A 23,323-nucleotide genomic window follows, 5' to 3' on the forward strand; every position below is an offset into this window, starting at 1 on the left:
CATGATTTAATTTCATGGCACTTAACAAAAGGGTGGAACGATGGAAGCAATGAAAAAAATCTCACCTTTTGTTCCTGAAGATACGCAATGATCGGTTCGGCATCCATTTTCACGAGGTCATTCCAGAGTTTCCGGAAAGGCGAATCTTCCGTCTCCGGAGACAAAGCTGCCGAGAGAGGTCTTCGTTATCGCAGGGGAATACAATTTGACGAGAGTAGAACACCAACATGGTATCAAATGAAATTGTAAGGAAACTAGAAAGGCTGTCATTAGCCCCTGAGCAAATACAGCATATGTCACTACCTCCTCATGCAATAATGGAAGTTTTATAATGCATGATCTGAGCTACATTTTTTTTAATGTGTCCTTCATTGCGCGTGTGTTCCTGCAAATTACCTCAAGTAACCCGAATAGAACGTACATGTTCTTTGGTCAGCAGCAAATGGAACGCGCGGAACATTAGATAGAACATGGATTCTTTGACCAACAGCAAATGGAATGCGCGGAACCTTAGATAGAACGTGGAACGAGGATACCACTTTTGGCCCGTTTTTGGTCTGAAAATAGGTCCAAACGTCCCCAAAATGAAGCATTTTGAAGTGATGTACACCAAATATGTGGTTAAATTCCTGCACGGATCTGTTCAAGGCACCATTGTACCGAATTTCAGGTCATTTGCTTGTAATACTAGGGCACAGGAGCCCAAAATGTAATTGTTGCCTAAAAATGCCCCAAAAAACCTCCATAAAAATGTTTTAAGGCCTTTTTAAAAGAATGAAAAAAAAATGTCTGGGAGTATTTGCCATCTTTACTTTCATGCCAAATTTCAGGTTATCTAATCCATGGCGGAGTTGAATCCATTTGAAGATTTGGCAGGAAAAGAAGAAGAAGAAGAACATGAACAAAAACAATATATTTCACTCTCTGATATGGGAAGTGAAATATAAATAAACTTTGCACCGACACTATGAGCAAGTGGACTTACCAGATTTGCTGCTTTCTGATGCCTTTGACTCGTAACTGGAATCACGTGACCCTGACGTCACGGGCCGAAAGTGAGTCAGTGTCTCTGATGAAGGTTGAAGTGGCAAAAGTTGTAACGGATCTTCCTCCCTTCCAAGCTTGAGACGTCCCACAGTCAAACTCTTAGCGTCTTGAAGAGCCGGCAAGAATTGAAAGAAAATTTGATCTTAAAGCACTGACATTTTTTTTCATCCAATGAAGACATATATGTCAATCTTTTGAAGTTTCGACGTTGTTGCATGTGCATGGTAAATGTTTAATTGTTTTTTTCTAGACAATTAAGGATTGGACAACTATATTTGATCTCTTGCTTACGTCATATTTCCTGAAAGAGATGTGTGCAGAGCAACCTGGTAATCTGTTATCTTGAAATATACACGAGAGCTAGCCGAAAATTTGGCGAGTTCAATCCTACGGTGGCCCACAGGAACACCCCGGCAATTTTTTTTATATCTGTTTTTTTTTTTCACGCAGGAAAAAAATGAAAAATAAACCCAGATATAAAAAAAATGTGGTGTTCCTGTGGACCACCGTACAATCCTTCTAGTAGAACACATCTATAACACGTACTTTTCCCCTCAAGTAGGTCGGCAAGGTTGTTCTGGTCCGTGTGTCGCAGTGCCTTGATGAGAACCTGTGCAGATTTTTCTCCTTCCAGCTCGGAGATCGTGTCCAACAGCTTCTCTACAATAGACGGCGCCGCGCGGATCTCGGCAATATGGTCAGCTGACAGGACCTTAGCAAAGAAAGAATAGAAAGATACTTGGCCTCAAAATAGGAATTTAACTATAATACAATCTTTTATTTGCAAATTCATGCCCGTAGTCTAATTGCAAGGGTACAAACAGTAGTAAGGTAACAATGGTAACTAGTGTCTATTCTATGCATCTAGCTAATGTTTCTACATACAACATTACTGGAGCTAGGGTTTGACTTCTTCTTTGTAGGTAGTGGCTGATTAAAAGTCCCACGTTTTTAAAGATTAGTGCGTTTTGTGATTTTAGTAGAAATTTAGCTTTTTGGAGGCCTTCTAGATGGTGAAAGCTCGGGAATATTGTTTTGGTTGTTTCGAAAAGCTTGTTTCTTTCATCCTCATAATGAGGGCAGTTACAAATGAAATGTATTTCATCTTCCACCGTATCCGTTGTACAATATTTACACGGTCTCTCCTGAACTGACAGCTTTTTATAACGGCCTCTTTCTATCTCTAGTGGGTGAGCACTGAATCTTATCTTACAGATACTGGACCACTTGTCAAAATCATCATGGAATAAATAACTTTCCATTGCGTATTCGGTTTAACATGTTTGTAAAACCTTAATTTACCGTTATCATTAGAAAGTTATAATAGACAGTCTGATCAATGCAATGCGAGGGTGGCATAAAAAGTAAATATTCTTGAACATACACTTGTGAGAATACTGATCTTGATGCAGCTGAAATATTGCTCTGAGGGTGAGTCAATAAAAAATCTGAACAATAAATTGAGATATTTGATTGTACCTTTGTGTCAAAATTCAACTCACTTGATGAAAAATATGCTTGTTATAGAAACCAATCGCATTGATTATTGACTCTCCCTCGTATCAGTGATGCGTCAACTTGCAATATCTGTGTTAGTTTACTTAAATTCAAAACCGATTGAAACTTTGCTGCAACTGTTTGGAACTGTCGATTGCCCAGAGTGTCTATGATTTAATTCTATGTCAGTGCGTGATAAAACAGAGGAAGGATGAAAGCAATGGAAAAATCTCACCTGGTGTTCTTGGAGATACACCAGGACAGAGTCGACATCCATTTTCACGAGGTCATCCCAGAATTCCCGAAAGGTCGGATATTCTGCTTCCGTTTCCGGAAAAAGTGTCAAACAAAGTCTTGCTCATTGAAATACTATTTGTCAAAAGTAGAAGACCAACATGGAATCAAATTGAATTTTGAGAAAATAAAAACCTTACTGCAACTTTATGTTCAAGTGGACTTACCAAATTTGCTGCTATCTGATACTTTTGGCTCGTAACCGGAATCACCTGCCCATGACGTCACGCGCCGGAAGTATTGTGGCGGTCTCCCCGGTGAAGGTAGACTGACTAGCTCTAGCTCTAGCTCACTTCTAAACATGCGAGTTTCCGAGGTCAAGCGCTTAGCGTCTGGAAGACCTGAAAGGTAAGAAAATTTGTACTTAAGGACGCGAGACCTTCCTTTCATTAAATCATCCTACGAAGACATGTCTGTGAATAGTTGGAAACATCATCGTTCGTGCATATGTACGGTGTAGTTAAAACAAAGCGACAGGTCACAGATGGTTGGTAGTCGGACCCATAAATCTATTGAACCGAGACGGGGGTCGCTACTAACTACCAACAACCTATGACCCGTTGCACACTTCCAAAAAGAGACCCCTGTGTATTTTTTGGGTCCTCAAGAAAGACCAGAAGGCGGCTAAAAGAATCGGCAAGTCCGCTCCTGGTGACGGAAAGCAGTTCAACATTTACCATAAGAAAAAAAAAAACTCTTACTTTTCCCCTCAAGTAGGTCGGCAAGATGGTTCTGGTCCGTGTGCCGCAGTGCCTTGCTGAGAACCTGTGCAGATTTTTCCCCTTCCAGCTCGGAGATCGTGTCCAGCAGCTTGTCTACAACAGACGGTGCCGCGCGGATCTCGGCAACTTGGTCAGCTGACAGGACCTTGGTAATGTAGAAAGGTGACAAAGGTTAAGATATGGCAAATTCTCGAGAAAATGGCATAAAAACAATTCATGAAATGAAAATATGGTAACGTTAGAATATATCTTAATGCAACGAAAATATTTCTATCAATGATGCATTAGCATGAAAGTTCACCTCTGTTGGTACTTTACACAGTACAAAACTAAAACGTTGTTTCACCAAAACAGTTGGCACATAGAATTTTCGACAGTCTTACTGCAGATCTTCCTCAAAATTCAAGTGACCCAAATTGGTCAAAACCCCCAGGAAGTTTATACCGTCCGCCGTCTCTGTCGAGTGATTGTTGGCATACCCTTATGTAGATGGCCTCTTGGGTTTCTCTTACAAAAGGGCATCTATGATGTACGTTCCTCTACTTGACAAAAAAGAGTAAGGATGGAAGAAATAAATAAAAAATCTCACCTTGTGTTCTTGAAGATACGACAAGACCGGGTCAACATCCATTTTGACGACGTCACCCCAGAATTCCCGCAAAGTCAGATCTACCGTTTCCGTTTCCGGAGACAAAGCTGCCAAAAGACGTCCTGGTTTTTATAAGGAAATGCAATATGACAAAAGTGGAAGGTCAACATGGGATTAAATGGGACTATAGAAAAATGAACCATTTATGTCCGCAGAACACAGGATTAATGGGCGACCCCGTCCCCAATAGTAGTTCGGGTATGAAGTCTGAATGCGTCACATTGCTTGAAAAGGTCGTAGTTCTTCTTCCGTGCACGTTAGCGAGGCTAAAACTGTGGTGAATGGCAGAGGAATACGTCAGTTTTGAGACTGTACGAGTTTGAGTACGATGTATGTTCGGTCGGGTTGCATTCACGCCTGAATATTGTTAGCGCCCGACTACTGTGAGTCGGCTGCAGTACGGTGACCTCCGCTGGGGGTCATATCAAAGTCGCTTTTAAAAAAGAACGAGCCGGCAAATTTAACCTCATTTTGCACATATTTTGCAGATTGAACCTTGAAGTCAAACATATATTAAAATCTGGCACCCTAATTGTGCACCTCTCTATAAATTTTCAAGCGTCGAAGCTTCTCACTTTGGGATCCTTAACTATGTAAATCCCTATAGGGGCAATACTATTTTCTGCAACCTTATGCAACACTATAGGCAATTGGACTTACCGGATGTGCTGTTTTCTGATCCTTTCGGCATGTGATGGGAATCACGTGACCCTGACGTCACGCGCCGGAAGTGCTGTGGCAGTCCTTCTGATGGAGGTCGGAGTTGCAAATGCTTTAGAGGATTTTTCATCCTTCCAAACATGCGAGTTCCCGCAGTCAAACACTTTGCGTCTGGAAGAACTGAAAGGGTCAGTGTCACGTAAAAAAATTGTTCTTCAAGACCTCTCTAATCTTCCTACAAAATTACACGTGTCAATCTTTGGAAAAGTCATCGTTGTTTATTCTCCAAGCAGAGGTTTTGGTCGGGTGGGGTAGTAATGGCTGGGGTTTTTACGGGAGGCAGACGTAAAAAAAAACCGGCCACTACTACCCCACACGACCAACACCTCTGCTTGGAGAATAATCGTTGTTACCTAGTACCTGTGTATGGTAAATGTTGAAGTGTTTTCCAACACTCGGATTGGACTCACAGAATTTTCAGGTAGTCCTCCAGTTTTCGTCAGTTTAACAGGACCTGGTTGTTCCATACACGACACTTTCCGGAAGCATGCAACGGACCAAATGTAGTTGGTAGTCGAACCCATCAACCTTCATTCAACTCAGAGACGGGGGCCGCTACCAACTACCAACCACACGTCCAGAAACTGACATGTACGGAGCAACTGAGTCCTTATCTATCCTAATAAAAATACAAGAAAACTGGTCAAAAATTTGGTGAATCCATGAATGCTGGTTAACCTTTACCATAACAGAAAAAGAACAACACTTACTTTTCCCTTCGAGTAGGTCGGCAAGGTGGTTCTGGTCCGTGCGTCGCAGTGCCTTGCTGAGAACCTGCGCAGATTTTTCTCCTTCCAGCTCGGAGATCGTGTCCAGCAGCTTGTCTACAACAGACGGGGCCGCGCGGATCTCAGCAACGTGGTCAGCTGACAAGACCTTAGCAAAGAGAGGAAGTCGACAGTTGGCGCATCAATTTTTATCTGTCCAACTGCGCATGCAATTTTACTCAAAAATCCAAGTGACCAATTACATAGGTTACTTGTTCTTATGGGACTTCAGCAATCGGTGAAAAGTGCAGTGAAGCTTACCGCCTGTTGTCTGTGTTGACTGGTGTTCCCTGTACTCTCAAAAAGTATCTATGATTTAATGTCATGCCACTAGACAAAGCAGAGGAAGGATGGAAGCAATGTACAATCTCACCTGGTCATCTTGAAGATACGCAGTTACCGCGTCGACATCAATTTTGACGAGGCTATTCCAGAATTCCCGCAAAATATGACCTCCCACTTCCTTCCCCGGAGACGAAACTGACCGGAAAAAAGAAACGTGTGTTATCATATGAAAACACAATGTAAAAAAGTAGAAGATCAATATGAAATTAAACGATGAAGAGATTCACCAGTCACGTGTAATAACAGTTACAAGAATATTCATCAATCAGTGACTTATAAAAGGTAACGAGATACGCACCTCCAAATTTTCGATGTCTACTGTACATCTTGATCACGGAATGACCTAGTCTCGCGAGAACACGAGACTAAGACGAGACTTGTGAAGATCGGGGGAGGCAGGGCGATCTTCACAAGTCTCGTCCTAGTCTCGTGTTCTCGCGAGACTAGGTCATTCCGTGATCAAGATGTACAGTAGACATCGAAAATTTGACTGGAGGAATTGGACTAACCAGGTTTGCTGCTTCCTGACGCATTTCGCCCGGTACTGGAATCACGTGATCCTGACGTCATGCGCCGAGGGTATTGTGGCGCTCCCTCTGACAAAGGCTGGAGCGGCAATAGCTGTTCAGGATCTTCCTCTCTTAATCTTCCAAACATCTGAGTTTCAGCGTTTGTACGCCTCCTTGCAATCGCTTTTTCAAACATCTTCAAAACGGTGAAAGCAATGAGGACGCCTCCAACTGGCAAAAGTGACGCCGACAGTGGTACGACGTATTCCGAAGGTCTCCCGGTGCTCAGGGCTATAGGTCCCAGTTCATCGGCAGCTGCAAAGTGAGAAAGCTTAATCTTGTAGGTGACTTTTTTTTCAAGTTTGTAATTCGATGGACATTTCATGTTAGTAATACCAGCATTCCACTCATGCGGCAACCATTGAGCACCTTCAGACGAGTGACGAAATACATTTCATTTCGTCTGCATTCTATATATGTGCTGATCGGGGTGTGGATACTTATAAACACCGCGTACCGGAACTTGAGTTTTACATTCCTATCGAAAGGGCATCCCTAACCGAAGCTAGGTACTCATTTTTACAGTAGAGAGTAGTAAAAAGTATAAAAAAAGTTTTTACACCCCGATATCATTCTCATTCAAACTTTGGTATGAAAACAGGTATACGGGAAAAAATGAAGACTACTTACATCGAATAGTTACGTTGATGTTTGCTATCCCATATGGTTCGATGCCATTCCTCGCCATGCATTTGTAGAGCCCTGCGTCGTTTTTACGCACGTTTGGGATCACGAGAACACCGGAAGTCCCGTTCACAGTCGCGGACGCTGGCAGCATGTTGGCAGGTTTAGTCCAGGCGTAGACGGCAGGGGGATGTGCATCTGCTTTGCACTTCAACTTCAGGCTAGTCCCTGGCATGGCCATAAGGTTTTCCGATGGTGCTTCGTCGTCCCTTGCGGATATCACAGTCCTCATTGGTGGATCTGGAATGAAAATCTTTGAGTTATATTTCTTATGAGAAATAAAGAGGCGTAACTTTACTCCAACAGAAGAACTACAACTCACTATGTACTGTAATTTTTTATCAGTCCACTGGTCTTCTTCAGGGTAATTGAAGACGCGGTTATATCGCACACGACACTTTCATGAAGTGTGACGTTAGCGCCGGCTCAGTGATGGTTAGAAGTCTGTAGCAGCCCCCGTCTCTGTTCAAGGAAGGTTTGGGAGCCATTACAGACGTCTAAATAATTTTACAGAAAAAGTTGATTATGATATTCATAGTACAAAAGCAACTATCAGGACAAAACACTTGAAACAAATAAATCTTATGTTCATTTTCCTGTACTTTGATTTTCTCTTGTTTGCATTATGTGTTATTCATTTTGTGAAATGCAATAAAAAGATAGATAAGTCTTTGTGACGATTACTTACATATGACATTCAGACTGGCAGTGTCCTTCAAGGATAAGCCGTCCAGAAAATGAACTTCAAGCTTGTATGTTCCCGAATCACGGACATCTACATGACGCAATCTGAGACCGGCTAACCCAACTCTCTCCGCACGGCCTTTGAACTGTGGTCCGACTGTTGTTAAATCCTCGCTGACGTACATGATGGTACCAACGTCTTCGTTGATCCAGTGAATCCACAAAGGATCTTGGTCACGATCGTGATCGTAGGTTAGATCCCAATGAAAGACAGCGTCTTCTCCAAGAATAGACGTGATGCTTCCGGGAACGACGGTAAATCTGGGCTCCCCTAGTTCGATAAATCATAAATGATGATAAATAAAAGTTTATTGCAAATTCTTGCACAAAGTCTTAACGTTGGGTAACATAAATTCGCGGTGTACTTAAATTCGCGATTTTTCGAAAACGGTGTATTTAGGGATATGTGCTAGATGCAACATAAGTAATACCGCTAGAACAGCAAACCTGACAGACTAACGTATTCAGAACACTGTCTGAAAAGCTTCGATAAGCATGCATTAGAAGGCGACGAGGTCAAAAACTCTCCGTCCCTTATTGGAACAGTCTGAGGGCTTCGTGGGAGAATTACACAACATGGTTGTCGGCTGGTTTATAAGACAAATGTCCCATCCGCTTCCTGCTAAACACAATTATTTACAAGACAACTTATTACAATCTCATTTGCTAACCTGCAACTGGATTCTAAGTGTGATCAATCATCAAAACTCCTCTTTGCTGCTACAACCTACGGTACGTGTATTTTCCCGCCGCCATATTATTACCTACTAGTAGAATCCTGTCGTCAAGCAGACGACAAAGGTTTGTGAGGAACACTTTTTTGTCTAAATGTTGCGTGTGATAGTGGACTGAAGACGATATTTTCCTCAAAGTTTGCTCCTAACACAACAAGGAACACATGGACATAGTAGTATAACCATTGCTACGGCATCCAGCTAACTTCCCATGAATAATGTACACGTTGCCATGACGGTGGGGATCGACTTTGAGTAACGTTGTACCGACTCAACAAACGGGATATTACCGAAGGCCTGATGTGTGCGATACGGCCGTTTTTTCGTGTATTTTTTTTACTTGGACACGTCTATATCCATAGCACTCTCCTCAAGCCAAGGATGGAACGAATAGCTGCTGTATAAAATGTAATTAGCGGTAAGATATTCAAGACGAATATTCTCTCCCGAATTAATGTTCACCCCTGTCCGACAACACCGTCATTGTGCGTGCGGCGGACGGTAGTTTCAAGTTGAAATATGATGGTGTCAGCACGACTAGAGACAAAATCTACCATATATATGATTAGTGCAAAGATAGTACATGATACTGACAGAATAATAGAAAAAAAAGGATCGTTTATTGTTCTGCTAGATTGATTTCAGTCAACCATTATCGAAAAAATGGCGAATTTATGTTACCCAACGTTATATAAAAAGGTTCTCCTGAGTTATGCCTAGGTCCCAATTGCACCGGTGCCCGTCGGGGATGTAGCCTCCGCCGGGCCCGAAGCCTCAAATTTGTCCGGTTGGACTGTCGGGTGCGGGGTGTTCGCACGATTGCCTCACGGCGTCTATTTGTTATCGGGTCCCGGGTTGAATTTTATTCCGAGTTAAAGTCACCACGACTCAGGCAGGGCCCCTTTTTCCAATTGTGACCTAAGAATTAGAGGTAAATGTCCACAAACTTCCAAAGAGGAGGTCTAACACAGACCTGAGTATAGGCCAGCACAAAACTAAGCGTGGATAAAAAATACTGTTATTCTAACCACACACCATTGGCCCCCGTGATTGTTGCTAGTGGGTGAATGTCATGACCTCTTAATGTGTTTAATTCAAACTGCAAATATTGTCACCGGTGTTTGACATTTTGAACAAAAGACTCACCTTATCAAGGGTCAGTCAATTTGCTAATGGGTGGACTTTGCATTACCCTTTCACCCATTAGAGTCCGTTCCAAGTCTCCCAGAGGGTTGTTATTGTCATAATTTACAATTTTTTTTCAATCCATAGTCGATGCTGTAGGGCTGTTGTGAATTAGGATTTTACCATGACCGACGGAGGCCATATATTACAATTTTTTTCAATCTATTGTAATTATTTGTGTGAGAGATTTGATACTTTAGAAATATTTTGAATGTGATTTCAACTTTATAAATATTCCGCGGTTTTCTAAAACTTTACAAATTTTCATCATGTGGAACAGGATATTTCTAACAGTTTCTAAACAATGGTAACAGCATTCTACCATTATTTACAATTATTTACAATTTCTTACCATTTTCTACCATTATTTGTAATATCTATATACATAGTACAGAGGGCTGGGAAGAAAGCAATTCACACATCATTGCCAAGTATAGGGAAGAATGCTCTCCACAAAGGACCAAACAGTGTCCTGCAGTAAAATCTAAAGATAGACAAAAGCAGACAGAAGGGGTGGATTAGCACCTACATTTATGGGGGCGATCACCATTCTACCATTATCTGCCATTTTTTGTAAATATTTGTAAAAGTGAAAGAATCATATAGATGTTTAGAAATTATTCTAAATAAAGATATTTTTGTGCAGTAACTTTGTAAATGTTTCTAAACTATCTAATTGAATTTGAATAAACTCAAATTTTCCTATTTAACCTTTTAGAAAAAATTAGAACTATTGTTACTCAGATATTCTTTTATTAGAAATAATTCAAAATAATTACAAATATCATTCAAAAACCCTCTTGGTGACTTGGCGTGGACTCTAGAAAGAGCACCAGCAGATTAGCAATTGCCGGTAGACATTATATTCTAAGAGCTGATTGTTCAGATTTTATCTATCATTATGAGGATAATGTATTTTGCGTCACCACGTAATTTACATTACGATGTTTTAAATCCAGAATATAAAGTCTGAAAAATTAGAGAGTCGACCTGCTAGCACCACACAAAAATGACAAAAGGTAGCTGTAACAATTTTAAGTTAAGTAATTTGGAAACCTTTTTTTGGTAATTTTCTCCTATAAAATATGCGATAATCATCATGTAACTGGTAAAGGGGAAAACACAAAATACATAAGATTTGTGTCTTTAAAGAAAATGGTGGACCACTGCTAACAATCGACAGCAATTTCCCCCGGGGGGGGGGGTCATACGAGTGATATATTATACAGTATATATAGTATATTTTGATGAAGGTTAGACATCCAGGTAGTAAGATACGCCTAAAAAATAGTTATTCAAGAAACTGGATAACATTTCGAAACAGTCAGACGTTTCAGACAGCATCCGCTATCTTTAGTCACTGACGAAAGATAGCGGATGCTGTCTGAAATGTCTGACTGTTTCGAAATTTTATCCACTTGCTTGAGTAACTATTTTTGGCGTATATGGTATATTCTAGTCCGTGTGAGTTACGTATTGACATTCGTCTGGTTTAGATAAAGTTTGCGAGGAAGAAGTTTTTTTTTTACTGTGACACACCTGTGCAGCCTGGTTATCAACCCGGACAAAGTACTTCTTTAACGGAACTCATACTGACTCATACGCACTCGTGTGCCCCCCCCCCCCTTAACTAAGAATGATGTAAGTTCAGAGCCAGACTGGATACATCCCCTCCCCTTTCCATGCGTTGCCCCGGATGGGGTCATCTGGGGGGTATCTAAGGAGAAGGAGAAGGGCGTCATACAAGCAATTCGTACCAGAACAATTCTCACCTGAGATGGCACCAATGGTTGATGTCAGGAATAAGAGAAATAAAGGTCCGGGTATGGTCAGGTCTCTTCTGGTCAACATCTTTTCGTACTGAAATGTACTGAAATTCGCACGCACAATATTCAACCACGTCCGCCGACAAGGGTCTACGACAATCTTTACGGCCACAAGATGATAATAAGTGTCGTACGGATGTCCTTAATTTATTGTCGTACGTCCCAACTGTCGTACGACTGATGTAACTAAGCTTAAAAATAAGCGTCTTTTCCAACGACCACCCGAGTCCAAGTGACAAGAACAGGTTAGTGAATGTTTAACCAAGAAAGACGCTGTATTATATTCAAGTCTTTGATCAGTTCTCAAGATAGGCACTCTATCAAAGGGCTGTTGACATCAAAAAAGCTTCACGGACATTGATTGAGCTACGATAAACACGGCTTGGGATAAAGCCACAAAGGTATACGCCAACCACCATGACATTGCAACACGGTGTTGATAAAGTGCGCTATATTGCTCTTGTCACGGGTGGAAGTTCTATTCAAAAAATGCGTCTAACCTTCACTTAAGTGTACATAACAAAACGCACTCTGAGTGTGGCAAAACATACCAGTCGCAAATGTCACTCCTGATTCTGAACATTCAATATATTCAGTCGTGCGTTCCCATGATGCTGACAAGGCGACAAAGAAGTGGCATTGACACTGGCCTAATTGAACTTAATGATCAATTGCTGGGAGCTTTCGAAACTGTCACTGCCTCACTGTCAACCAACCATGACGCTCTAGTCATTTGACTCATATTGATTGTCCCTTGACAGTTGTACACAGCCCTAAGGTACTGCGGAGAGACGACCTCTAACACCCTCCTAAAAGCAGGACCCCTATCGCTCGATTCGTTGGCTCGCTCGCGTAGGGGCCCTGCTCTTTAGCCCCGGTAGACACAGTTCTGGCGCCGTCGCCACCAAAACAGCTTCAGCCAATCAGAGGGTTTGCTAAACCTCATCTCTAGCGCAAAGGACGCTGGGAAGCTATCAACCAATCAGGTTACGTCTCACATCGTTACTTTAGGTTCAGAAAAAATTAACCATCAAATTGTGCCAAATAAGGATAGCTCATTAATTGTTCATGAGCAGCTGTCAGTAACGTCGCCAGAACCGTGTCTACCGGGGCTAAAGAGCGGGGTTTAAGAAAGCCAACGAATCGAGCGGTAGGGGTCCTGCTTTTAGGAGGGTGACCTCTAAGAACTCGTTTTCGGCATGCACTGTTTGTTTTCGCAACATTTAGAACTCCTTTTTAGTTTTCCAGTTTTTAGCTGTTCATCTTTTCTCAGGCGGCTCCTGTTCAAGGCACTGTCTTGCTACGTATCTAGATAGCTTGACTGACTCCCATGGCAAAACAGTTGGCATTTTAAAAGTTTAGTACATGTATCTACCTAGCCTGGTCCTAGTCTCTAGGAGTCGGCTTAGGGGTGTTTTACCGGGCCCAGTCTGCTTATGATTGAGCCGTTTCTGCCGGCTTTCACTTATCTGCCATATAGAATTTCGCAGCCTTTCCTACTTTAGCTGACAGTTTCGACGCCGCCCTAGTAATTTAATCCAAGGCCGTAAACCCACACCCCAAGCGGGCTAAGTTGTCTGGGCGGGCGGGCATCACTCCCAGCGCCGTAGAGATATCGGGGAGCCCCCGATGGTATGGTTTCCAGGTTAGTATCTACCACATTTCATTCAATCATATGAAAGTACAGTTGTATACGATTGAAATCGACGTGTCCTTCAAAACGCACTGAATACGAGTGCAAACATACTGTTACTGACATGTACACACAGTGCTCTTAGTTAATGGGTGTGTGTCTGTGTTCTAGCTTGGCAGGCCTGCGGGCGCTACAGTAGACTGAACATCTACCCATTGCACGCGAACAACATGCGTCCAAACAATGTAGGCACTACCAGTCTCCGCGGGCCGCTGGGAAAATAGTAGAAATTGGCCAAATAGAGTCAATTGTATGAAGGGAGTCGGCTACGGAGAGAGGGTCAAATAGGCAACCCTAACTACGCCTGCGAATGAAACCCTCCATGGCCAAACTCCCCTGGCAAATATTTTCCCTATAGCCGGTGCGGTTAGTCTGGTAGAGACTACAATGGCCGTCAGGTAGTCTCTGATTTTTTGGGCTGCACAGATGGCAGGAATTAACTAAAACAAGGTGAACAATTTTACTAGGAAGTCATGTGCCAATGTCAAGTTGGACTCTTGTAGTCTTGTTTATTTATCCGTTCGGGTGGGTATGGACTGTAACTGGGCCGAGGGGTTGGGCAACGAGCGTCGTTTCTTGGTTGGGTGATCAATTTCGACCATACCCTAACATACCCGTTAAGTGCACTCCTTATATACTGACACTCCGTCTATGGAGGTGCACCCATTTAAGTCTCAACTTAGCATGTACAACGGACCATAAACATTGACTGCCGCTCTTTTAGAATCTGAGGAAAATGATTTTAAACGTCATATTGATATTTCACGTTCTGCATACTAAACGCCATGTTAATGGATATTAAGAAAATTCCCTTTGCAATTGTGATATCTTAAAATGAGATTTCTCGGAATTTTGTGACCAGTGTGTCAAACCCTTATAGTGTTAACGTTGACATGTGCACAGGGGATAGATAAGATTCCTGTAGAAGTGCGCTCAGTGTTTACAAAGCAACAAAGAGTACCCGCCCGTTGACCCCAGGTGTAACCCGATTGGTGGTTAAACCGGTTCGGCGGTTATTCAGCGACATGATGTCAGAGTTCACGGCAAGTGACACTCCTCCAGACTCTACCAAATATGAGGGGGATGTACACCATAACTCATTTTTTTTAAATTACTAATTTATTTACTATACGAGACATTGAAAATATATTTCACTAGTCTACCGGGTATGTATTAATACATACTACATGTAGTATGGAAAACGCTTAAAGGTCATTATGTACAAGAGAATTATTGAGAACGATAAAACTAAGAGTCCCTTAACGTGATTTTCCAATGGAAAGGGCCAACGATTATGAGGTGATCTTTTTCTACCCAATCGTCATTGTCCTACGTACGACACCAGTGTGACTCCGTCCTTGTGTCCATGGGACGACAAGACAGTCCAAACGAAGATGTTTCCTAAGTTTTGGTAAGCTCTTCTTTATTCTTTGTTTTTCCTTAAGGTGTAGTGTGTTAAGAGGAAATGTGTAAGCATTCTAGATGCGTGACAATGGAAAAATCCTGTCATAACACATTGCGAAATCTTCCTGTTAATATGTTTACCCTTCAAAGAGCTTGTATGTCAAACGTAAGTGTTTATGTTATTCATACATCATTCACGGGTAACTTTCACACGTTGTTAAGTGATATGACAAACTAAATAACATTTAAAATATGACCTGTGGGTTGAAATTGAAAGATTATGCTTGTCTTTAATCTGTCCATGCCCCGTCAAATCCGTCATTTCAACCGTCGCCACCCTCTCTGTTCAGAGCGCTACAAAAATATAATCATCGCTATTGTGTTGAGTGTGGGGGTCATTTAACGCAGACTTAATAGATATGATTTCCAGAAAACCAGCTGTTGCGTACGATCAACGACTCGAGAACATTACAACGCTTTAAAAAAGGCACCAAAAACGTTACTTTGAACATTTTAGAAGAATGGTACAACGCCATTAAAGCATAGAGAGTTTCGACACGTTTGATAGATTTATGCTTTTCGTGTAGACTATCCTCTTTGTCTCTGTTTGCCGGGTCATCGCCCTGGGTTCACAACAGAGTTTAGTTGCCGGGGGCTAAACTGTTGCCACAAAAGCCGAACTGTGTGTTTATCTACCGCACATAAGTAGCTAATAGCACGGTGGTTTCTCAAAAACAAACGTTGCGTTTTCTAAGAGTAACATTTGAGCTACAATTAAAAAGCATAGATATTCTGTTGTAGCTTTTCGTCGTTGGTTAATTTTCAAAATATGAGTTAAAGAAAATGAGTGAAAGTCTCATCTGGCTTGGCAATACAACGAGGAGCGATCATGCATGAAACAATGTTGTTGCTGGTACTTTAAGTTGTCTGTGTTGTGCCTTCGAGCATGTTCGGAATTCGAGTCTCGAAGAAAATGTCATTTTCCGCTGTATGCAAAACAAAACCCCTTGGACATCCGCAAAGAGTTAAAAGAAAGGGTTGGGCTCTTTTTCCTATTCCAAAAATACAGCATTAGGACATATATAAAGATTTCAAAGGGTGAATTGAAGACTATGAATGTGGGTTTGTACACATGTACCTGTTGTGACCTCCACGTATATCAGCTTTGATTTTCGTTCAACGTAATTATCTCCATGAAATCATGGGGATATTGTTTTGCGTGCGTTTGCGTGTGTGTTATCCTGTGTGTATGTTTGTGTCATCGGACGCTTAAAATCAGCATAACTGAAGAACGTGTGGATGGATTGTAATGATATTTGGTATGTGGGCAGGTGCTGAGAGGAGAAAGGTCAATGCAATTTTGGGCCCCTGGTATGTGTCATTGGAACTGCAATGGCGTATTTGTGCAAAATTTTCCATGGAGAATAACTGATGTTATTTTTCTGGAAGCTTTGCGCGTAAAAAAAAGAAAAAGAAATCCCAGAATGTTATATTTCTGTAAGTCAAAAGACTTATATTCATCCTAAACTCTAGTTTACCTTACTTTCTACCTGAGAAATTATTAAAATTATCTTTATTAATTTTCCATTTTTTCTACAGAAGGAAGTGATTGAGTCATTCGCTTTGCTGTTGAAGTTCCTGGAATAATGGATGGACCGACATCGCGGTGGAATCGTGACTTCCGCCGGTGCCTGGCCCTGGTAGTTCTGTTACAGCACGTCATGACACCCACGCCCCCTGTCGGCGCACAGCAGATCACACCCACCGGTGCAAACGTCACGGCAACGCCTGCGTTACTAGGCAACGTCACGACATCGTCTGCGTTGCCAGGCAACGAGAATACCACGTCTAACCAGCCAGAAAACATAAATGTCACGCAAAGTCAGCAAACAGGAATCTCCACAAACGCAACGATAACTACATCGTTGCTTGGCAACGCTACCAATTCTACAACGATGAACCCGTTGCTTGGCAACATCACCAACATCACCATGACGCTCGCGTTGCCTGGCAACGAAACCAACTCAACAACCATGAACCCTATGCCGTTCGGAAACAATACAAATCTGACAACAGTGAATGCGTTGCCTAGCAACAACACCAACATGACAACAGTGAATCCGTTGCTAGGCAACGCTACAGAGATGACGACATTGTTTCCTGTTGTCAACGTCACAAATGATACAGTCGTAAATGATGCTTTGGCCCCTTTATTTGATTGGTCGGTTATTGGGATTATCATCGCTTGTAGCGTACTCGGTTTCATCCAGCTACTCTTGCTCGGTCTCTGCTGTTTTCTCTACGTCCGGAAACGTAAAAGTGCGTCGGAGAAAATCGGCTCCAAAGAATCATTGAGACCTAGGGATGAGAACGACAACCGAAAAAGCATCATGAAAAGTACCAACGATGGTGCAAGAGATAATAAGTAAGTATATTTCTCATTACGGCGGAAAGTTCTAAAAGAAATACAATTTTAGTTAAAGTACCTTATCTTTCCTACAGCTTAATCATTCATGATTGATTGCTAGCCAATCATGTTGCTACCAACGATTATGAGGCAACATGATTGGCTGAGAGCTTACCTTCCAACAAAATGGGGGGGGGGGGGGGATCTGATTGGCTGACTGCTGGCTAGCGCCAACAAATCGAAAAGGACTGATAGCATGCCTGTACAGCTTCCTTAAAGTAATACATTAAAATGGCATAAAAGGATGGCGTGATTAACGCTTCATGTATCTAACTCATCATTTCGTTTTCTTTGTTTTTCGATAGGACAAAGTCAGAGCACAGAGTCACGATTGTAGAAAACAAGGAGGAGCTACTAGCCAAGACAGTCCCAACACCGGCCGCTCAGCGAAGGGTCTTGAAGACAGACAACAGCGGGATAGGTGGGCTCTACTTCCCGTCACGCTACAAGATGCCCACGACCAACAAGCCCCCACCGACAAGGATGTACAGCGTGCAGGCACACATTGGCGGGAAACCGGTCACTTTTGTACGGCCCGTGGACAGGCCCCAGTCCGCCCCCCCACCACCGGGGTGGATGGAACGGTTCAGTCAGTACCTGAAGGAAGTCGGTGCCACAGCGACTCATAGCGGTAGAGGTGAAACTGCGACTCCTAGCGGTAGCGGTGAAACTGCAAAGAGTGAGAATTAAGGTTTATGAACATTCAATGTGACATGCCATCACAGAGAGGACATTCCAATGAATGCTTCGCAAGAAACATGACGTTCATTGCCATTTTGAGGCCTTAGAATTCAAATAAGCAAAGGGACAGGGAAATCTGGGTTGTAAAATTCTTTCATAAATGTTTTCCCTTTCGTTTGTAAGTGAATTAGTCTTTGTTGGAAGCGTTCGTCGATATAAGCATTTACTTTTACAGCTGTGAAGTACCCAACCACATTTCTTGATTTATGGATTTATAATTTGTAAATTGTCAATATTCAGAAATGGAAACCAGAGTAGAAAAACAACGATAGCAGTAAAGATGTATTTATAAATAGCGAAATATTGGCAGGGAACGGAGAGGTTCATATTGTGTATGCATACATAATCACTGCATCAGCAGGTGTCATAGAATGTTGCACTGACATATATGCGAGACGATGTAAATATTAATAATTATATCATCAAGGACGGTCTGCGCGATATCCCTACCAGGGAGTTTGCAGACTATGAACTAGAACTAGAACTAGAAGAGGTCTGAATGTACATGGCTCGCTAGATGTGAATAGACAAGGCACATAAGTAAGAAAATAATATATTCGTGTCTGCATGCATAACATTTTGTACATACGGTACGGTAGACACAGCTATGGTTACCAGGCCAGGCATGGTTACCAGGCCATGTGAGGGACGTATTGCATGGCCCTGTAGCAAAGAAATGGCTTGTATAATTCACCAGGTTGCATTATTTCAGCCAGTAGGTACCCAAGTGAGTAATGAGGCTGTTGTAACGCGCTCGAGGCACCTCCTCGAACACGGGACCCCAATTTTTCGTCTCTTCCGAATACATTTAGGCCGTTTTAACAATTTGGATTCTATGTAACATGTTACTACTTTCTTGTCTTATTCGAAGTAATTTTTTCAATATCTATAACTTTATCGCAAGTTCATGCCCGAAGGCTAATTGCAGACAAACAAGTACAAGGAGATACAGGAAATTCGAAATAGTTATCTATAGTCTACGGTGAAAGTTCTTTGTTAACTATGGTTGACTATGGTTGGGTTTGACTTCTTTTTTGACAGCAGTGGAAAATAAAGTGACCCACGTTTTGTATCGTAAGTGGGTTGGTTCATTTTAGTAGTAAGATGGATTCATTAAATATAAGTTCAGTTGCGAGCCGCAAGATCCTGCAAATGTAAAAGAAACAGAGAATTAAACATTGGGATAGTAAAGAGTAAGTTGCAAAATGTGAGTTTCAATGGCATATAACTTGTAAGATTAATTAACTGTCTCTATAATATTCATTCAGAACAAATCTTTTGAATTCGTGTTCCACTCGACCATAAGTTGTAGTGTGAATTTTCGGGCGAAAAATAACAAGGCGGGCAAAAAAAGGCATCCACATTTTCAAACTTGAATATCATAAAGCATGTAAGAAGAATTGAAGTGATAAAACACGGTATTCGATAAAACATAAACTAACACTGATGTCAACGTTAAAATAATCAAATTATGGATTTATATCCAGGTCTGTATAGTAAGACGGCAGAGACAGAGTTCCCGTACGCTAGGCACGGGAGTCTCCTGAGTCATTAGGCAGACTGACGGTGACTACATGTTGCTGGCTCTGCTCACTTTTCCTCAGCTGAAGTAGTCTCTCACTAGCTCTCCGATATTGCTGTTCTGACTGTCTGACTGAATTGTCGTGCCTTAGAAATCACCCGTCTTTTTATCACGGTCTTCAACATACAGACAGTTAGACAGTGGTCTACTCAACCCGCATGACATTAGTTACTTAATATGACACTGTCATCGAATTTGTTAGTTGTTCACTTCATTCAAGAACAGCACATCGGATTACACGTTGTACATCATAGCGGCACAGCAATTACAGACTATCATTACAAGTTTGGCATGAGGGCTGCACTGTGTCTTCCTGTAAGTTGGTGACGAGGAGCAATCTTATTACAGCTTGCATACACAATAATTGTACAACGCATTTCAACGTAGTTTTCACCATTATTACATGTGCAAATGCCTTTTTATGGCATCTAGAACGTTTTTGCGATAGACCTGACAGCAGTTTGCGACATATTGTACTATTTTCGGTATGTTGACCATTTAACGTTAATACCGAAGGGTAAAAAAATATTGCTTTTTTATTTCAAAATTAGGCGAAAATCAATCATCGATAAATTTACTTGCTGTGGCCTAATTATAATATCAACAACAACAATCATTTGCAGTTATCAGTGTTAGTTTATTCAACCTCCTTGGTTTATTCTTAAAAAGTGATTTATTTCTTTAGTTATAAAATCAACCGAAATCCATTTATTTCAAGAAATTATCATTCATGTAGAAGAATTTGTATGATCACACATATGTTTTTAACATTTTTCTCGACGTTCGAACACCCCTCTTCCAAGTGGGCCATTCCAAGATGGCGGCGCCCATGTTGAACAAAACTGTTTTGTTTGCGTAATGTGGTGTTGTGTAAGTAAAAGGATGAGTTAGCACTTCTGAGCTCGCTGCAGACCTGAAGACAGTACAGGACGTTGGTTCTGTACACACAGTGGCAACCTGGCAGTCACAATAAGGTACGTTCTAAACCTGTCTGTGCAGTGTCATTGATTAATAATTTCACGATGTGATCGACAAAAGTGTGGGTCTGAAATTTTGAGCCATATAGGCCTTTGAAACGTCAGACATCCGCAGCAAGGTACGGAATGGTAAACAAATTGATTTCTATCAGCGCTCAAGTTTGTCAACATTTCAAGTTCAAAGATTAAGACGCTTTTTAGCAAGACAAGAGAGTTTACAACCTATACAGTTGTAAAAGAATCATGATAATGTTGTTGTCAATTTTTGAAACAAGATATTGTAGGTTGTCCATTCCAGATTTTTTTTTACCCAACCCCCCTGTCCATTCCAACCTCTTCCGCCCCCCATTCTCCTTTATTTTTTGGAACAGCCCAAGGTACAGCTGATTTTAGTATATATATTGTCCATATTTTCTTACTCTGTAGACTTTTCCTTGTGTGATTTTAATTTCTGATACAACGTTATACATATGATCTTTATAGTTTATAATGATGAAATGACAATTGATAGATCCCTCAACGATCGTCTTTATTTGCATAAAATTGTTGACCTTCTATAATATCACACCAAAATATAATATTTTTGAAATTTTCAAGTGCATATGCTCTGAATGTTTCATAAATTATATCTACATCAGGGCTCGAAATACTGGGTGCATGTGCACCCAGTGCACCCAATTTTGGAACTGTGCAACTAATTTTTTACTGTGGGTGCACTGGTGCACCCAAATATTTTTGTACGGTTTTATGTGTAAAGGTATCACTGCACACTAGTAGACAGCATATTCTTGACATCTAAGTGTAAGAAAATAATAAAATCTTTGTTGTAGTACTTGTTTAAGATTTTGATGTTAGAATTTGAGTTAATTTCGATTTTGAAAGCTTCAAAACTGTGTGCCGAGATCGCGTGCCAAACGCATGAAGAGGAACAGTAAGGTTTGTCATTAGGTTTTGCTTACAATAGTTACATTCTATTTTATGCGGTGCACCCAAAATTTTTTTGGTGCACCCAATTTTTTAGGTTGGGTGCACCAGTGCACCTATTCCCAAAACTGAATTTCGAGCCCTGTACATGTACCAGAAACATCTATTGGTCATGATGATGTTTTCCTGGTTAGGCTTAAATGATGTTAAGTTGCACCTGTCTCATTTGCTGAGTCACTGTTTGGCCCAGAGGCCCTGGGTTCACATCCCCTGGCATGCCCCGATGTTATGCCCCTGGGAAAAGCACATTAACCGTTGAATTTCCTCACACCCCTTAGGTCAAAATGAGTAACTTAGCTTTGAGGAGACCCTGACACATGTGTATGTTAAAGAACCCACCACACTTACTACTACAGAATAAGAATGGGGGTTCTTCTCGGTGTGGATCAAACCTAACAGTCTGTGTACCTAAGCGTACCGTATTGGAAGGATCATCAACAATATCATGGGATGATGGGAACTAAGACAAGATAATCAGATTATACAAACAGTCCCACTTTGGAATATCTCCAACATAAACGACAGACCAGAAACTATAATGGGGATGGGGGGTTAAAGAATAAATGCTTTATTCAAGGAGTAAACTTAACCGGAAAGTTCGTTTTTCTGTATAGTTATGCTTTTTGTTACCATGTCTTTAAATGTTATCTTATTTTGTCTAGACTCTCCCATAGTTTTATTTTCTTTAAGCATCGTTTAAATTCTTTTGATATTTCTCTTTTGTATTTTCACACCCCTCCCATACTGTCCCAGTTGGATCATCCCTAACTGTGGGAAAAATACCAAATTGAATAAACATGTAACATAATATGTAATGTTACTAGAACAGTGAGGCAAAAGACAAGTGAGGTATGTATAGCAGGGAGGACACAAGAATGGTAATTTTAGTTTTTACAACATTTAGCCAGTATTCAGCCATTGTTCAGAGTCTGTGTTTAACTGTAACATCATAATTATATTTTGCTTTTTTTGATCCTAACTACTATAAGTACCCAAGAATTTGTGTAGAATTAGTGCCTATAGCTATGCCCCAACAAAACATGTACATTTTGTATGAAATATGGGTAACTAATAACTACTAGTAGATAAGTAATACTAATACTTCCCTAGAACATGTATTTTGGTACTAGTATGGAAGCATTGCCTGATCAGAAATTTGATGCAGTGTAGATACCATGCCAGTACTATTGCATTGAACTCGCTCAAACACTCATTCATTAAGTTATTGTCTGGTACTGTCTGTTGTTCCCTGTCTGGGTTTTACTTGCACGTACATGTACACGTACATGTAGATGTCTAGTCAGTGATTGTACGTTTGTGAAGGTTTAAGACATCCAGGTAAACAATATACAGTAGAAGCCACTTAATTGCACCTCGGATAAACGCACCTTCCGTTTAATTGCACCAAATCCCAAAATCCCAAACCGGTTCCCATTCACTGCATTGTTAGTGACTCGGCATAACTGCACCGCGCATTGTCACCAATTTCGGATAACTGCACCAAGTTTTTTTCCAAAATCCTCGACAAGTTAACTAAAAAGGTGCGCTAAAAATCGGCAAACGCGGTACACCTGCCGGTGTAAAGGCGCAATACCGCCAATATGTTTAAAACTATTTTTGAGTTACAAACGAAGGCGGTCTCCATTATATTGACAGTCACGTTGATTGGAATCATATGGGAGGTCCCGGGCG

At 41.3% G+C, this 23,323-nt stretch overlaps 2 protein-coding genes across 2 annotated transcripts; one reads left to right on the plus strand and one right to left on the minus strand.

Annotated features, from left to right (window-relative positions):
• Nucleotides 1–2,991: 2,991 nt before the first annotated feature.
• Nucleotides 2,992–7,528, minus strand: LOC136447673 (uncharacterized). Its single transcript, XM_066446715.1, has 8 exons — nucleotides 7,241–7,528; nucleotides 6,551–6,865; nucleotides 6,070–6,176; nucleotides 5,640–5,805; nucleotides 4,870–5,040; nucleotides 4,150–4,271; nucleotides 3,540–3,705; nucleotides 2,992–3,179 (listed from the first exon to the last, which is right to left on the minus strand). The coding sequence occupies exons 1-8, from the start codon at nucleotides 7,524–7,526 to the stop codon at nucleotides 2,992–2,994; spliced, it is 1,521 nt and encodes a 506-aa protein (XP_066302812.1). The 5' UTR covers nucleotides 7,527–7,528.
• Nucleotides 7,529–14,828: 7,300 nt separating this feature from the next.
• On the plus strand, nucleotides 14,829–18,952 carry LOC136447791 (uncharacterized). The gene is made up of 3 exons (XM_066446853.1): nucleotides 14,829–14,887; nucleotides 16,480–17,305; nucleotides 17,653–18,952. The coding sequence occupies exons 2-3, from the start codon at nucleotides 16,527–16,529 to the stop codon at nucleotides 18,035–18,037; spliced, it is 1,164 nt and encodes a 387-aa protein (XP_066302950.1). The 5' UTR covers nucleotides 14,829–14,887; nucleotides 16,480–16,526; the 3' UTR covers nucleotides 18,038–18,952.
• The last annotated feature ends 4,371 nt before the right edge of the window (nucleotides 18,953–23,323 follow it).

The sequence above is a fragment of the Branchiostoma lanceolatum genome, chromosome 13 (assembly GCF_035083965.1).
Source record: "Branchiostoma lanceolatum isolate klBraLanc5 chromosome 13, klBraLanc5.hap2, whole genome shotgun sequence".
In the NCBI taxonomy this organism is placed as follows: domain Eukaryota; kingdom Metazoa; phylum Chordata; class Leptocardii; order Amphioxiformes; family Branchiostomatidae; genus Branchiostoma; species Branchiostoma lanceolatum.

Excerpts from the sequence above, each read along its gene's own strand:
- LOC136447791 (XM_066446853.1), top strand. The coding sequence starts at position 16,527 with ATGGATGGACCGACATCGCGGTGGAATCGTGACTTCCGCCGGTGCCTG. Across the intron at positions 17,306-17,652 it reads GATGGTGCAAGAGATAATAA|GACAAAGTCAGAGCACAGAG; the intron begins GTAAGTATATTT and ends GTTTTTCGATAG.
- LOC136447673 (XM_066446715.1), bottom strand. The coding sequence starts at position 7,526 with ATGAGGACTGTGATATCCGCAAGGGACGACGAAGCACCATCGGAAAAC. Across the intron at positions 4,272-4,869 it reads ATCAGAAAACAGCACATCCG|GACGTCTTTTGGCAGCTTTG; the intron begins GTAAGTCCAATT and ends TATAAAAACCAG. Across the intron at positions 3,180-3,539 it reads CGACCTACTTGAGGGGAAAA|GTCTTCCAGACGCTAAGCGC; the intron begins GTAAGAGTTTTT and ends CTTACCTTTCAG.